We start from the raw sequence: 17,800 nt of genomic DNA on the forward strand, positions 1-17,800 counted from the left end.
GTTGGCAGCGGATTTTGAAGCCCCCCTAGGGGTATAGGGGTATAATAAATGCAATAAAAAAAAGTAACAATAACAAATTTTAAACTTCAAATCGCTGCCCTTTGCTTATAACACATAGGAGTGCATCTCAATAAATTAATAATCAAAAAGTTATATTTTTAGTAATTCAATTGAAAAAAAAAATAGTTCTAAATCACCACCTCTTCCTCGAATACACAAAAAAGTAAAAAAATTACTTAATAACACATACACATTAGGTATAAAGGTAGGGGAAGAATAGCCTTTCTTAAGGCTATTCTGACGTGGTAGGCCTGAAAAAAAGAATTCTAATGATAGAATCCCTTTAGATAGAGTTGTCTGTACAAGCGATTCTCAAGGTCCTCAAGTTTCTTTAACAATCCTTCTATTTTGGTGGTCTGGTTATGTGCCTTATTTGTCATTAACCAGTGCATCTATCATTCTTGTCGTCCCAGTTTATGTATGTGCTGAATAAAGTCTCACTGCTTGTGCAAGCTCATCCCATAACATCTTTCTTATGGTTTGGAAAAGGTTAGCTGAGTGTTTAGGATCCAGTTGCACAGATTCAAGAGAAGGTGGAGCCTGAGGGCTGTGATGTGAGGCTTTGCTATGTAGAAGAGCCTGAGACAGGGAGAAAGCCGAAGATGGGTGGGGATAGTCTGTGATGGAGGCAAGGTGGAACAGTCAGTAGTTCTTTTCTTGCTCCTGTTCATATCTGGGGCTGATGTGTTGAAGGAGCTGATAACAGCACTAAGAATGGTGGCTAGCTTGGAAATTACACTCTACATGCACATCTTTTTTTATACAATTTTTGGATAGAACCTTTATAGGTTCTTTCATTTAATGATCCATATTTAGTTATGGCTTTTAACTGCATCAAAAATCCTGAAAATTGTAGCACAATTTAAGGTTTAGGCCCCACAATTCAGAAAAGCTGTGTTTTTTTTCTTGAGAATTTGTCTGTGGGCATTAGCCAATCAAGAGTGGCTTTAAAAGGAAAGAGAAATCATTTACACATTTTCCTACTTTTAAATCCACTCCTAGCGTTGACTCTCAAAAAAAAAAAAAAAAAAAAAAAGCAACAAAATCTGTAACAAAAAATCCCTAGCCTAAGAAAGAAATATTGGTTTTCTGCAATATGTCTGTTTACGGGCAATTTTTTTGTCACTTCGATCGCTGAATTCAGTGCACTGTTTTCCTGGAATGTGCTCTGGTGAAGGAGATATCGGTGCAGTTTGTTTTGGCACTGATATCTTCCCACTGTCAGAAAGGTGTTCCTCGGTAGCTCTGCGTCATTGCTGTGTTGTAAGGAACGCCCCTTCCCCATGACAGTACTCTAAAATAGCTTTGTACTGTCAGAGGGGGCCTTCCTTACAGCCCAGTGATGATGCTGAGGAACGCCTCCTCCCCCTGCCAGTACAAGTCTGTGGAGGAGTACTGTCAGAACGATATCACTGAGCTATGAGGAACACCCTTCTGACAGCTGGGAGATATCAGTGCCGAAATTAACGGCACCTATATCTCCACCACTGGGGAACATACTGGGAAAGTAGACAGAGCACTGAATTCAGCACATTGCTTGATTGCTAGTGGTGTATAAAAGGTATGAAAAGTCCTCTTTGACATTGGATAATGTTGGAAGCGACTTACATTTTACTGGCAATTTTTCTAAAGAGACAAACATATTGCATTGTCTGTTTTCCTTGTTGTTTCTAGTGTTTAAAGCACACTTTCATGAGGACATGAAAGGTCTTTAATTTGCTTTTAATTAAAGAGGCTCTATCATTGGCAAAAGTAATTTTTAACTAATCACATACTTGTATAGTCTTTAGAAAGGCTATTTCACACATTCCTTTTGTATGTAAATTGCCTCAGTAGTGTTTGAATAAGTCCGTTTTTATTCATATGCTAATTAGGCTCCAGTGTGCACAGGAAATTGTCAGCCAGCACACCTCTTTATGCTGTGTATGAGAGCAGGGAGGAGGAGTCAAGCACGCAGCACTGGGGGTGATCCTCCGCGTTCAAACAGCACTGGGGCGTCCCTAATGCTGAGAACTCTCCAGCGACTCCTCCATCTTCTTCAGGAACAGGTCTTCTTCGCGTCTTCTTCTGGCCGTGGCTTCAAACTTCTACACCTCGGGCAGCCACAAGAAAATAGCCACTTACAATACTGTCTAAGCGGACATTTTTTTGTGGCTGGCAGGCATGTGCAGTCGGCGGAAAAGACATCTAAAGGTAGAAGAATAGCCTTTCTTAAGGCTATTCCTATGTGGTAGGCAGAAAATTGAGGTTTAATGATAGAATCCATTTAAGTCAGTTTCTACTGTGCATGTTTTTTTCGTATGAGAAAAATATGTTTATTTTTGTAGAGTGGGTGTTTTCAGATATGGAGATCTATAATTTATGTTTTTTTTGCTTATTTTTATTTAAAATCTATGGGTTTTTATTTAAATTTTCTTTTTCTTAAACTATTTTATTAGCACCCCTGGGGGACTTAAACCTGCAATGTTTTGATTGCATATCCCATAGACTGCAGTAGAACTGTATTGTAGTCTATGGGACTTGAAATCCCTACATAGCTGTTAAGGCTGTTTCATTAGGCTCCCGGTGGTCGTAGGAACAGGGCCGGTGGTCGTACAAAGGTACAGGGCCAGTGGCTTGTTTTGTTTTTTTGTTTGTTTTTTTTTCTTCTTTGGGGGCCTCACTAAATGCAGTGTCTGTGATCAAGTGTCCAAAGTTAATATCATGAATTTGCTTGGAGTGCATCTTTAAGTGGATAGCGCCATACGTAATGTATTTGTAGTGTACCGAATACAAACTGACAAATGGTAAGTTATCTAGCAGTATATTATCTTCTTCTTTATTTCTAGAATGTTTTTACATGTATACATTCGAATGTTTAATTATATATATATTTAACTTTATTTATTTTTTTTCTTCAGCTGGTGGTTCGTATTTCATGATCTCCAGATCCCTTGGTCCAGAGTTTGGTGGAGCTGTTGGCCTCTGTTTTTATTTGGGTACCACATTTGCTGGGGCTATGTATATCCTTGGTGCTATTGAGATTCTTTTGGTAAGAGAAATTAATTTTGTCTTTAGATATATATTTATTGATGAACAATACATCCTATATTATGGTGGTTTCTGGAAAATTAAAGTAGTTTTTTGCTACTGCACGCATATAACACAAATACTATTGTTATTAGGAAGGAAATTTCCTTTGTTTGTAGTTCTCATTTAAATCCACCTTTGACTTTAGCTTAAAAACTGAAGTAGAAAAAAAACAAAACATCTGCATGTGTGATTCCAATCGTGGGACGCTTTCACGTGACAATATTTAGCCACAAAATTTGGTCTGTTTGTTTTGCAATTTTCCCAGCACTACTGTGGTTTCTTTAACCAATTCCGGACCACCCATTGGGTTTTTCCGGAATGTGGCTGCCTTGTTCTGACAGTACGTCCAAGTACTGTTCTCCAGTACGTCCAAGCAGAACACAGCAGCTGCACGATCTCGAAACTGGGAGCCAGCTGTAACTTCAACTGAAGCTCCCAGAGAGAAGGCAGGGAAGGTTGATTACCTTCCCTGTCTTCTCAATCGCTGTGTATACAGTGCTCAATGAGCGCTGTATACACAGCTATGTGCGCTGCCATGATGCACTCTGTGTAAGCGGCCACAGGAAAATTGCCGCGGGTATGCTGCAAGAGAACTCATTTGCATACAGAAGAAAACTGGGATTTCTACCAAACAGCGGCGCAGAGAAGACATCTAAAGGTAGGAGAAGAATATCCTTTCTTAAAGCTATTCCTACGTGTTGGAGACAAAAAATAGTTTTTTAATGATTTAATCCCTGTCCTCGGGCACATGCGGTTTTATAGACCGCTAGAAAGTCGACGGTGTGCTGAATTCAGCGCACTGTCAGCTTTCCCATTATGTGCCCTGGGGCAAGAGCTATCGGTGCAGTTACCAATAGCTCTTCACTGTCAGAAGGGTGTCTCTGACAGTCTAGCTGGGCTGTGAGGAATGCCCCTCCTGACAGTACTGTCCTTAGCCTTGTACTGTCTGAGGGAGTGTTCATTATAGCCCCGCCATGATGCTGAACTTTGAGGAACAGCCCCCCTCCCCATCTGACAGTACTCTATAGACGTCATGGCTTGGCAGTAAGGAACGTCCCACTGACAGTACAAAGCTATTGACAGCACTGTGAGGAGGGGCATTCCTCTTAACCCAGCTAGACTGTTAGAAACGCCCTTCTGACAGAGAAGAGATATCGGTAACTGCACCCAGGGGGCACATAACGGGAAAGCCGACACAGTGCTGAATTCAGCGCACTGTTGGCTTTCTAGTGGTATATAAAACCACGTGTGCCCGAGGACATAAAAAGTCCTCTTTGTGGACAGAATACAGTCCTACAGAATACAGATGTCATTTTTACTGTTCTACAATGAATTAAAGCCATAAAGAAAAATGAAACCCCCCCAAAATGATGGCATTCTTTTTGTTTTTCACAAAATACCTAATCTGTATATCATAGTATACCTAACAAATAATTACAGAGCGAGTGTATCTTAAGATAATATAATCCTTTAATAGTCCCACATTGGGGAAATTTCAGCATGTTACAGCAGCATAGTAATACAGGTACAGGATAATACACAGTACTATATTACAGACGTAGACACACATAACCTGAGAAGAGAAGATATACTAGGAGTCCATAGCAGCTAAGGAAAACGGAAGAGAAAGAGGAAGACCTCATGGTCATCGTCATAATCATTAGTTCTCTGTGTGGAGTGATCTTCGCTTGGTCTGATGTAGATTATAAAACCTGGTCACGGTTGGAAGGAAGGACCTGCGATAGCGCTCCTTCTCACACTTGGGGTGAAGCAGATGGTCACTTATAGTGCTGCCAAGTCCCATCAGGATCCCATACATGGGGTGGGATTTGTTCTCCCGCATGGAGGTCACCACAGACAGTATCCTTCTGTCTCCCACCACCTGTACTGGGTCCAAGGGGCTCCCCAGGACAGAGCTGGCCCTCCTGATCAGCCTGTCAAGTCTATTTCTGTCCCTGGTTGATATACTGCTCCCCCAGCAGGCCACTCCGAAAAAGATGGCTGAGGCAACCACAGAGTTGAAGAAGGCCCTAAGAAGTGTCCCCTGGACTCCGAAGGCCCTCAGCCTCCTGAGCAGGTAGAGTCTGCTGTGGCCCTTTCTGTGCAGCGCCTCCAGGTGATCGGCCCAGTCTAGTTTATTGTTGAGGATCACGCCCAGATACTTATAGGTCCTGACTATCTCAATACATGTTCCTTGGATCTCCACTGGGGTCGGAGCACCTCTTAGTTTACTAAAATCCACCACCATCTCCTTGGTCTTCCCAGCATTAATCCTGAGCTGGTTCTGCTGGCACCATTCAACAAAATCCCGGTTTAAGTCTCTGTATTCCCTATCGTTGCCATCAGTGATAAGGCCTACTATAGCAGAGTCATCGGAGTACTTCTGTAAGTAACAGCTGAATGAGTTGTGCCTAAAGTCAGCAGTTCACAGTGTGAAGAGAAATGGGGCAAGAACTGTACCTTGTGGTGCCCCCGTACTACAGATCACAGTGTCAGACACACCGTCTTGGGCTCTCACATACTGAGGGCGGTTTGTCAGGTAGTCTAGTATCCAGTTGGACAGGTGGTGGTCCACACCACTAAGGTTCAGCTTCTCCCTCAGTAGCCCTGGCTGAATGGTGTTGAACGCACTGGAGAAATCAAAGAACATTATTCTTACAGTGTTCCCGGGTTTCTTCAGGTGAGAGAGAGCTCTATGAAGAAGGTGGATGATGGCGTCATCTACCCCAATGCCCGGCCGATAGGCAAACTGGAGGGGTCCAGAGTGGAGCTCACTAGGGGGCGTAGGTGTGTCAGGACCAGTCTCTCTAGGATCTTCATCAGGTGGGATGTCAGTGCTACAGGTCGGTAGTCATTGTAGCCCATCGGGTTGGGTTTCTTTGGGACTGGTACCACGCAAGATGTTTTCCACAGTTGAGGTACCACTCCCAGCTTTAGACTCATATTGTACATGTGCGTAATAATGCCACCGAGCTGGTTACTGCACATTTTAAGAACTCTTGCGCTTATACCATCAGGTCCTCCCGCTTTGTCTGCTTTTATCTTCTTCATTTCCTTACACACTAGAGACTCCTGCAGGGTCAGATAGTCATATTGCAGTTTACCACCAGTCGATGGGGGTTGGGTCTTGGTGTGTGGGGGGTTGGCTGACATGCTGGTGGAGGGAGCATTGGCTTGGAGTCGAATCTATTGAAGTGTAGATTAAGCTCGTTAAGCCACTTCGATGCCCTGTTTTTTTCTTGTGTCCTGATATTTCCTTAAGGCTGTCCCACACCTCCGAGATTCTACCCTCCCCCATCTGTAGTTCCATCTTCCGCCTGTAGTTGGCTTTCCCTTCTCTGATCAATTGTCTTAGCTGTTTCTGCACCGCCCCCAGGCTATTTTTGTCCCCAGATCTAAAAATTCTCTTTTTTTCCTTAATACTTATATTTGACATTTATGAGTTATAAATTTTATTGGTGGTGGTGGGGGGAGCGCCAGTTAGTAAAATCCCCAGTCTTTCCCTCACTAAACCTTTCTTTCTACAGTCTATACAGAATGCAGCAGCCAGGCTCAAAAGCTACCCTGACGCCATTGGTATGCCAACAAAGCTCTCCATGGTGCTGTACAGTACTTCTTTACTTTTACTACCTCATTTCTGTATACAACACTACTTGTGCTCTCTGTTTGGGACTTACCGTATATACTCGAGTATAAACCGAAATTTTCAGCACAGTTTTTGTGCTGAAAAAGCCCCCCTCGGCTTATACTCGAGTCAGCAAAAAAAAAAAAAAAAAAAAAAAAATTATTTATTTATTTTTGGTGGTGGGGGGTCTATGACCAGCCGCAATATCAATGTATAGAATCTCCCGTAAAATAGTGGCAAAAAAAAAAAAAGCTTGAAAAAAAATATAAAAATTTAAAGTTCTAAATCCCTCCTTTCCCTAGAATACATACAAAAGTAGAAAATTACTGTGGAACACATACACATTAGGTATCCCTGTGTCTGAAAGTGCCCGGTCTACTGAATATAGGGTATCTGCAGTGCTCCTGTTCCGTTGGAAAGGGGTTAATAGGAGCACTGCAGTTACCCTATATTCAACCAGGCTGAATTCCAAGTGGGGGAGAAAAATCCTGGTCCTCAAGCTCAGGAAAGGGGCAGACAGACAACCAAAACACCCCCTCGCCTTTCCCAGCAACTACTGCACCCAAAAACTCCGACCATTTTAATTTTTGACATTTTCCAGTAGCTGCTGCATTTCCCCCCTAGGCTTAAACTCGAGTCAATAAATTTTCCCAGTTATTGGTTGTAAAATTAAAGGGGCTCTATCAGCAAAATCATGCTGCTAGAGCCCCACATATGCGTGCATAGCCTTTAAAAAGGCTATTCAGGCACTGTAAAAGTTAAATTTAACTACCCCCCCGTTTTAAAATAATAACTTAGAAAAGAATCTTCTCTACTTATGGAACGTGCACCCTGGGCGGGCCCTGAGCGGGCATTCAGGGTGCGCTGTCTTCTTCTTCCCCGCCTCTTCTTCCTCTGATGTCTTCGGGTCCCGTCCTCCTCCGGCGCTTGCTCACGGACACTGATAAAAAAAAAACAGCCCGGGCGCATGCGCAGTAGCACGCGGCTTCTACTACGGCTACTGCGCATGCGCCCGGGCTATTTTTTTTTTATCAGTGTCCGCGAGCAAGCGCCGGAGGAGGACGAGACCCGAAGACATCAGAGGAAGAAGAGGCGGGGAAGAAGATGAAAACGCACCCAGAATGCCCGCCCAGGGTGCACGTTCCGTAAGTAGAGAAGATTCTTTTCTACGTTATTATTTTAAAACGGGGGGGTAGTTAAATTTAACTTTTACAGTGCCTGAATAGCCCTTTTAAAGGCTATGCACGCATATGTGGGGCTCTAGCAGCATGATTTTGCTGATAGAGCCCCTTTAAGGGCCTCAGCTTATATTCGGGTCGGCTTATACTCGAGTATATACGATACATCTTTTTTCCGAACTTCTACCTCCTGGCTCCAAGGTTTCTCTCGAGTTGCACCACTTCTCTGGAATACATAAGCACCAAACAATCAGATGAAGAGAGCTTTCACACTTGCATCCCTGTCCGCCCACCGTGTTTCCGTCCTAATCCCCGGAGAAACTGCTTGGGGACAGCTTGCTAATAGTCAGTTTAAAAACCCCATTCATTTCAATGGGTTTTTAATGCAGTCTGCCAGTGTGCATATGCAGCCTATCCGCTGTGATTTTTTTTTTTTTTTTTTTTGCATGGACACAAAGTCCTGCATGTCCGACTTTGTGTCCCCTGTCCAGTTTCCTGGGGAATTAGGATGCAAACACGGCAGGTGGACAGGGGTAAATGCCTGCTTACTCCCACCTTTTACTGTTTCAAATGCATTTAAAAACACATCTTTCCAAGCAGACTTATCTCATTTCCCAATGTAAACACTTATGTATTTATGCTCCATAACACCAACCTTCCTCTTTTTCCAACCCTCCCCTGTCATTTACTGTACTAGTTGCCCCTTGATCATAGTCGTGAGGTTTCTTGAAATTAGACTAATTTTTTGTGACAAAGTAACCGTGGTATTGTGCAGAAATTATTGTAACTTTTGAACTCTGTGACTTATAAGGTTTCAGTTTAGTACTGAGATGATTATTTATCATGGGGTCTCAGCTTTTTAATCAGGACCCAATCTCCTACACTTAATTTTAACAATTTTTTCTTTTACCCATGGTGTCCTGACGGCATGTTGGAGTACTCAGAAGTTTGATGTGCAAGGGCCTGTTGAACAGTGCTGTTGCTGGCAGAGTACCACTCATAGTGTGGCATGGTCCTATATTGTCTAAGAAATTTTTCAGGTCTTGCAAATCTTTGAGCGTCATTCTCACATTTTGAAGAGTCTTGTTGATTTTCTGAAGCTTACTGCTTCTCCATTGGCCTGAGAAAAGTAAGAAATTATATTACATTGTGTGAAGCCAAGAAAAACCTTACAAGCCTGCACAACTGAAAGGAGGACCGTTATCTGTGTTCATTGTTTCAGACATGTCTTATGCAAAAAAGATCTTGCCAAATCGTCATATTACAGGTTTTGCAGACATTGTTGAAACCCGTTAATAGCTGGAAACCATGAAAAATCATTCATGACAACTAGGACTGATATAGCTTGTTTAGAGACTCTAGATCTTTAAACGGATCTAAGTAGCTTCTGTAGCTCCCATAGATATATAGAGATTTTTATTAATGATGTCACAACCCTCCCCCCCCATTATCACTCAGAATCAATCTTGCTGTTCAACCCCTTATATTCTGTGGTTAATGACTGTAGCTCCTAAGTCACTTTACAGAACTAGAAATAAAAATACACGGTTAATGAAAAAAATGAACCCACATGTGGTATTTCCACATCCGTAACAACTTCAAAAATAAAATTCGTAAGTTATTTATTTCATGTGATAAACACTATAAACATTCAAATTTTGATGCCACAATTTGTTTTCTGATCATTTCACCTTTCAAAAAGTAATAAAAAATCATCAAAAATCTTATGCACCCACAAAGAGAGAGAATGCAGAGAGGGATACAATGTTTGAATGATTTAATGCTAAATGTATTGGATCACATAAAGGGTTAAAATGCACATATGAAACCACAGTTACGTGCCAAAATATTTATTTCAGCCATGAATTCAAAATCTGCAATAAAATAGGTACCGTATATACTCGAGTATAAGCCGGGGCCCCTAATTTTACCACAAAAAACTGGGAAAACTTATAGACTCGAGTATAAGCCTAAGGGGAAATGCAGCAGCTCCTGGAAAGTTTAAAAAATTTAAATGGTTGAAGTTTTTGGGTGCAGTAGGTGCTGGGAAAGGGGAGGGGGTGTTTTGGTTGTCTTTCTCTTCCCTGAGCTTGAGGACTGTTTTTTCTTCCCCCACTTGGAATTCAGTCTGGCTGAATATAGGGTATCTGCAGTGCTCCTATTAACCCCTTCCCGACAGAACAGGAGCACTTCAGATGCCCTATATTCAGTAGACCGGGCACTTTCAGACACAGGGATACCTAATGTGTATGTGTTTCAGTTATTTTCTACTTTTGTATGTATTCTAGGGAAAGGAGTGATTTAGAACTTTTATTTTTTTAAATCTTTTATTTTTTTTGCACTAATTTATGGGAGATTCTATACATTAATATTGTAGCTGGTCATAGATTCCCCCCCCCCCCCCGAAGGGGGGCTTTTTCAGCACAAAAACTGTGCTGAAAAATTCGGCTTATACTCGAGTATATACGGGTATTTGATCGAATATCAGGCCGTTCAAGGTATTTGTTTCCAATCTAATACCACGCGGCATACGCATTAAAAATTTGTATCCCCCTCCCACCTTCCCTGGCGAGTTTTTTGCACCAATAACCGTGCAGGGGAGGTGGGACAGGAACTACGACAACGGAGGCATTGAAAAAAATTGAAAAAACCCATTGGCTGCCGAAAACATGTGACCTCTGATTTATAAGAATAGCCAGCGCCATCTTCGTGACATTTGCGGTGAGAGAGAGAGAGATCTGCTGAGGGCTAGAGAGGATTAGCTTCTAGTAGGCAGGGAAAAACTGAAGAAAAACAACAGCTCTTTTCAGAGCTTTGCAGGCGGTGTCCTCCCAAACACCTAACAGGGATACAGAGCAATTCAGTCCAGTTCTATATGCTCAACCCAGCTTTGCAGGCGGTGTCCCCCCAAACACCTAACAGGGATACAGAGCAATTCAGTCCAGTTCTATACGCTCAACCCAGCTTTGCAGGCAGTGTGCCCCCAAACACCTAACAGGGATACAGAGCAATTCAGTCCAGCAATATACGTTCAACCCAGCTTTCCAGGCGGTGTCCCCCAAAAACAGGGATACAGAGCAATTAGGCCCGGCTATGTACGCTCAATCCAGATAACCACGGTGTGTACCCCCAAAACCTAGGTGGGAGACGCAGAAATTCAGTCAGGCTATGTACGCTCATTCCAGATATCCACGGTGTACCCCAAAATCCTAGGTAGGAGACATAGAAATTCGGTCAGGCTATGTACGCTGAATCCAATTTTTCACGGTGTGTAACCCCAAAACCTAGGTGGGAGACACAGAAAATCAGTCAGGCTATGTACGCTCAATCCAGATATCCATGGTGTACCCCAAAATCCTAGGTAGGAGACATAGAAATTCGGTCAGGCTATGTACGCTCAATCCAATTTTTCACAATGTGTAACCCCAAAACCTAGGTGCGAGACACAGAAAATCAGTCAGGCTATGTACGCTCAATCCAGATATCCACGGTGTGTACCCCCAAAACCTAGGTGGGAGACACAGAAATTCTGTCCGGCTATGTACGCTCAATCCAATTTTTAAGGGTCTACCCCCAAAAAGCTATGTGTGAAACACAGCAATTCAGTCACGCTATAAAAGCTCAATCCAGTTTTTTTAATGCTGTACCCCCCAAAGCTAAGTGGAGACACAGCAATTCAATCAGGCTATATCAGCTCAATCCAATTTTTAAGGGTCTACCCCCAAAAAGCTATGTGTGAAACACAGCAATTCAGTCACGCTATAAAAGCTCAATCCAGTTTTTTTAATGCTGTACCCCCCAAAGCTAAGTGGAGACACAGCAATTCAATCAGGCTATATCAGCTCAATCCAATTTTTAAGGGTCTACCCCCCCAAAAGCTAAGTGTGATACACAGCAATTCAGTCACGCTATAAAAGCTCAATCCGGTTTTTTAATGCTGTACCCCCCCAAAGTTAAGTGGGAGACAGCCGTTTAGTCAGTCCATATATGGTCAAACCTGTTTTTAATGTTGTACCCCCCAAAGCTAAGTGGGAGACACAGCAATTCAGTCAATCTATATACGCAACATACAGCTTTCCACATGCTGTACCCCCCAAAGCTAAGTGTGAGACAGACGTTCATTCAGTCCATGTATGGTCAAACCTGTTTTTAATGCTGTACCCCCCAAAGCTAAGTGGGAGACACAGCAATTCAATCATGCTATATCAGCTCAATCCAATTTTTAAGGGTCTACTCCCCCAAAAGCCAAATGGGAAGGCGCCACGGTGGCTCAGTGGTTAGCACTGCATCCTTGCAGCGCTGGAGTCCTGGTGTTCAAATCCCGCCAAGGGCATAAAACCATCTGCAAGGAGTTTGTATGTTCTCCCTGTGTTTGCATGGATTTCCATCCCATATTCCAAAAAAGACATAATGATAGGGAAAAATGTACATTGTGAGCTCTATGTGGGGCTCATAATCTACATAAAAAAAAAAAAATACATGTGGCATAAACTGCAGTTTGGGCACACAGCAGGGCGCAGAAGGGAAGGAGTGCTATGCGGCTTTTGGATTTGTATGTTTGATAATAGGACACCATGTCATGTTTGTAGAGCCTGTAAGGTACCAGAAAAGTGTATTCCCCAAAGGAGTGACCCCATTTTGAAAACTGCACCCCTCAAAGAATTTATCAGGGGGTGTAGTGAGCATTAGTATCCCAGACGTGACTGCACAGCGGATGGTGAAGAGGGAACATTGGGGACACCAAATTCCCTACTATGTCCCAGGAGCTCCTTTGATTGGGGGAGTCACTTTAGGGGTCACTTCTGGTGTCTTTTCCCTTGTAAGCTGTAAATCTGGGGTCTCCCCTGATATACGCTTGCACAGCTTATACAGTTAGGGCCAGAAATATTTGGACAGTGACACAATTTTCGCGAGTTGGGCTCAGCATGCCACCATATTGGTTTTGAAATGAAACCTCTACAACAGAATTCAAGTGCAGATTGTAACGTTTAATTTGAAGGGTTGAACAAAAATATCTGATAGAAAATGTAGGAATTGTACACATTTCTTTACAACCACTCCACGTTTTAGGAGCTCAAAAGTAATTGGACAAATAAACATAACCCAAACAAAATATTTTTATTTTCAATATTTTGTTGCGAATCCTTTGGAGGCAATCACTGCCTTAAGTCTGGAACCCATGGACATCACCAGACGCTGGGTTTCCTCCTTCTTAATGCTTTGCCAGGCCTTTACAGCCGCAGCCTTCAGGTCTTGCTTGTTTGGCAGCATTTGGTTGAATCTGGGCTGAAAGTATATCCCGGTACACTTCAGAATTCATCCGGCGACTCTTGTCTGCTGTTATGTCATCAATAAACACAAGTGACCCAGTGCCATTGAAAGCCATGCATGCCCATGCCATCACGTTGCCTCCACCATGTTTTACAGAGGATGTGGTGTGCCTTGGATCATGTGCCGTTCCCATTTCTGCTGCAAACTTTTTTCTTCCCATCATTCTGGTACAGGTTGATCTTTGTCTCATCTGTCCATAGAATACTTTTCCAGAACTGAGCTGGCTTCTTGAGGTGTTTTTCAGCAAATTTAACTCTGGCCTGTCTATTTTTGGAATTGATGAATGGTTTGCATCTAGATGTGAACCCTTTGTATTTACTTTCATGGAGTCTTCCCTTTACTGTTGACTTAGAGATAGATACACCTACTGTTCTGGACTTCAGTTGATGTTGTGAACGGGTTCTTCTTGACCAAAGAAAGTATGCGGCGATCATCCACCACTGTTGTCATCCGTGGACGCCTAGGCCTTTTTGAGTTCCCAAGCTCACCAGTCAATTCCTTTTTTCTTAGAATGTACCCGACTGTTGATTTTGCTACTCCAAGCATGTCTGCTATCTCTCTGATGGATTTTTTCTTTTTTTTCAGCCTCAGGATGTTCTGCTTCACCTCAATTGAGAGTTCCTTTGACCGCATGTTGTCTGGTCACAGCAACAGCTTCCAAATGCAAAACCACACACCTGGAATCAACCCCAGACCTTTTAACTACTTCATTGATTACAGGTTTACGAGGGAGACGCCTTCAGAGTTAATTGCAGCCCTTAGAGTCCATTGTCCAATTACTTTTGGTCCCTTGAAAAAGAGGAGGCTATGCATTACAGAGCTATGATTCCTAAACCCTTTCTCCGATTTGGATGTGGAAACTCTCATATTGCAGCTGGGAGTGTGCACTTTCAGCCCATATTATATATATAATTGTATTTCTGAACATGTTTTAGTAAACAGCTAAAATAACAAAACTTGTGTCACTGTCCAAATATTTCTGGCCCTAACTGTATATTCCCTTCCTGCCGCAGCCAGTTTTATTCTAATAATTTGGCGATTTTGGGTTTTTTTTGTCCTCACATTGCTACATAGATTTCTTTATTCTTCTGGTGACTCGGCCATATAATGGCTTGTTCTTTGCGGGATGAGATGTATTTTGTAATGACACCATTTTTGGGTGCCTACAACTTACTGAATACATTTTATTAACTCTTCCTTGCTGGATTTAAAAAAAAAAAAAAAATCAATCCTGGCATTGAGTTGTACCTTTTAAATTTTTCGCCATGCAGCGTACAGTATAAGTAACATGTGGCCTTTATTCTGCGGGTTGGTACGATTACAGCGATACCTCATTTATGTTATTTTTTTAATGCGATACTAAGTCTGCAGAACAAAAATACATTTGGGGACATAAATGAATGATTTTTGCATCGCCATCTTCTGAGACACGTAACATTTTTATTTTTCAGTTGACAGGGCTTATTTTTTGCAGGACAACCTGCGCTTTTTATTGGTGCTTTTGTGGGGTGCATATGACTTATTGATCACTTTGTATAGCATATTTTATAAGGTGATATGGCGAAAAATCATTACTTCCGGCTGTTTTTTTCCGTTTTCTTTTTTCCAGATGTTCACCGTATACATTGAATATTATTTCAGTTTTATTGTACAGATTGTTACGGATGCGGTAATACCAAATATGCTTTGTTTTTATACATTTTTTGTGCTTTTTTTTAATATAATTCATTTTGTACAGAAAAAAGGGGATTTTTGGTCTTTAACTTTATTACGTTTTTCTTACACTTTATTTATTTTTTTACTTTTTCATGTGTCCCTTTAGAACACTTGAATCAGTCGATGCTTTGAAAGCACCAACTGATTCTGCACAGTAGCTTGCAAGACACGAGCCTGCTCGTGTCCTGCAAGCTACAGAGGAAATGAGCTGCATCGCTCACTTCCTCCATCGCCCGGCATGATCAACCAGGTATGTGGGGCTCCGGCAGTCTGGGTTCACTGGCCAGACCCCAGGCTACCTTTTACTGATATCTGCACCCCCTGATCTCAGGTGCCGATCGGGTTAATTGTCGGCGGATTCCTTTCGATTGCGCCGTCATGTTTCATGGCATGATCGAAAGGGTTAACTGAGTCCGACTGGACGTTGTTGAGGGGGTGGTTAGGTGTTAGTAACGAAAACGAATATCGAATATTTTACTGTTCGCCTATCTCTAGTCACTATATCTCTTGCAGAATCCAACTCGTCTTTACCAGTATTAAAGGATTAATCCGAATTTCCCAAATTGTTTTTGGTTTTGTTTTGACTTTTGAATCAAGATGTGCATTGATTTTATCGGCAAGATCATTATTATTTTGTGCTTTATCTTCTGCTCACACACTACATTGTAGAAAAGCTCCATTAAAATTGTTTAAAATACATTCTGCTTCTAAAATCTTTTTAAAATTTAAAAAAGAAATTAAAAACGAGGTTGTAAAAAGAGCCATAATTCAACTGCATAGTTGATGCATCTTTAGTTTATCATTGTAGGCTTGAAGACAAAAGTCATTTACATACATATGACATTTCTCATTTTAGGTATACATTGTTCCTTCAGCTGCAATATTTCATTCTGTGAATGCCCATGAAGATTCAAGTTCCAAGCTGAACAATATGCGAGTATATGGGACAATCTTCCTTATTCTGATGGCATTTGTTGTATTTGTTGGAGTGAAGTATGTGAACAAATTTGCTTCTCTGTTTCTGGTATGTGTGATTCTCTCCATTTTGTCCATCTATGCAGGAAGCATCAAGTCTATTTTTGATCCTCCTTGGTTTCCGTAAGTAAATTATTGTTTACTGATACAGCTTGCTTGAGTTTCACTTAGCTATTATTGTTCATAAATAAAGGGATTATATATGAATTTCAGGACTCGGGGAAGACGCATGAAAAGGTGAAAAACTACTATGATAAATAAAAAATCTTACTCCCTGATCCCTGGCGCTTTGGTGTCCACTGCTGCTCTCTGGTTTAGCACATGGCGATACTTCTGCTGGCAGAAGTCCTATGCTGCATGTGACCAATGAGGCCAATGAGCAGCCACCAGGGAGGAACTGGTGATCTCGCTCATATGTCACTGGTTCTTTTTCTCAGGACACTGATTGGCCTTAGTAGACACTTTGGGTATTGGGACAGGTGAGTATAATTTTTGATTTTTTATCTTCCCTGGCCTCTTCTCAGAGTACTGAAATTTATGTACAACCCATTTTTAAAAGCTCAATAAATACGGGATTTTAAAATTTGTATGCTCATCGGATCACATGAGCTCATGTTTTTGTAAACCTTTATGTTTGTGTATGAATTATTGTTAACTTCTAGTTTATTTTTTATCCCTAAAATTATATTCTAATTCTATAATTAGTCTGTTTTTACTATATATTGAGAAGATTCTATACTGTAACTTTTTCCTTTATACTTTATGATTACTTGAAATATTACATATACTATTACAGGTACTATTCCGTTATCGGGCCAGCAGCAGCGCATTTCAGCACCAGCTTTCGGGACAGCAGTTCAGTTCAGCAGCGGGAATTACAATGACATCCGAGGACTGCTGGCCCGATGCTTGTGCCCAGTAGCCAGTACATCAATGACCCCCCCTCCATCTCCTCCTCCTTCCAGTGCTGCCCCCCAGCTCTCCTTACATCTACCCCGTACCCTCTCCCCGCCACATGACTAAGCCGATGCTGGCCCGATGATAGAGGCCGTGCTTGTGTGTAGTAGGCAGTACATCGATCGATGCCCTCATCCTCCTCTTCCTTCCAGTGCTGCCCCCCAGCTCTTCTTACATCTGCCCCGTACCCTCTCCCTGTAATAGGCCTCACCGTAAATCTTGAGCAATGAATGCTACTAGATAGCCGCCGGACGCTGCAGAAAGTTTGTCCCTCCGGCTCGCTGTAGCTCACCGTTCCTATAGTCGGCGTGTTTCTTGTCAGGGCCTGGATTGAGCCCCGGTGTCTTTCCTTTCGGTCTCGGTACTAGCGCTGAGGTGAGGCCTAGTCGTGTGGCGGGGAGAGGGTACGGGGAAGATGTAAGGAGAGCTGGGGGGCAGCACTGGCAGGAGGAGAAGGATGGGGGAGGGGGGTCATCGATGTACTGGTTACTGGGCACAAGCATCGGGCCAGCAGTCCTCGGATGTCATTGTAATTCCCGCTGCTGAACTGCTGTCCCGAAAGCTGCTGCTGAACTGCGCTGCTGCTGGCCCGATAACGGAATAGTACCCTATTACATATACTGTCAAGTGTATTCAAAGCAGGGGCGTAACTTGAGGGGATGCAGAGTGTTTAGTTGCTTGGGGCTCACTTTGAAATCTGTTAAAATTTCCATTAATTTCAAAGGGATTTTATCTTGTGTCTGTTCGTGTCCTTTTACACCCAAGTCTGTTTATTTACAGCGGACAAAAAAATCCTACATGCAGGACTTTTCTGTCCATTAGAAAAAAAAACAAACGGCAAGTGTCCATTATTTTTTGTAATAGTGAAGTCTATGGGCAACGTACA

The 17,800-nt window shown here is 42.3% G+C and overlaps 1 protein-coding gene across 2 annotated transcripts in view; it reads left to right on the forward strand.

Moving 5' to 3' along the window:
• The window catches only part of SLC12A4 (solute carrier family 12 member 4), a 154,068-nt gene that overhangs the window by 56,222 nt on the left and 80,046 nt on the right, over positions 1 to 17,800 (forward strand). For both annotated transcript variants that reach the window (XM_075281777.1, XM_075281778.1), the window contains exons 6-7: positions 2,961 to 3,091; positions 15,839 to 16,080. In XM_075281777.1, the coding sequence (XP_075137878.1) occupies positions 2,961 to 3,091; positions 15,839 to 16,080 (373 nt within the window). The remainder of the gene's footprint in view (positions 1 to 2,960; positions 3,092 to 15,838; positions 16,081 to 17,800) is intronic.

Source organism: Leptodactylus fuscus, chromosome 7 (genome assembly GCF_031893055.1).
Source record: "Leptodactylus fuscus isolate aLepFus1 chromosome 7, aLepFus1.hap2, whole genome shotgun sequence".
NCBI classification, from domain to species: domain Eukaryota; kingdom Metazoa; phylum Chordata; class Amphibia; order Anura; family Leptodactylidae; genus Leptodactylus; species Leptodactylus fuscus.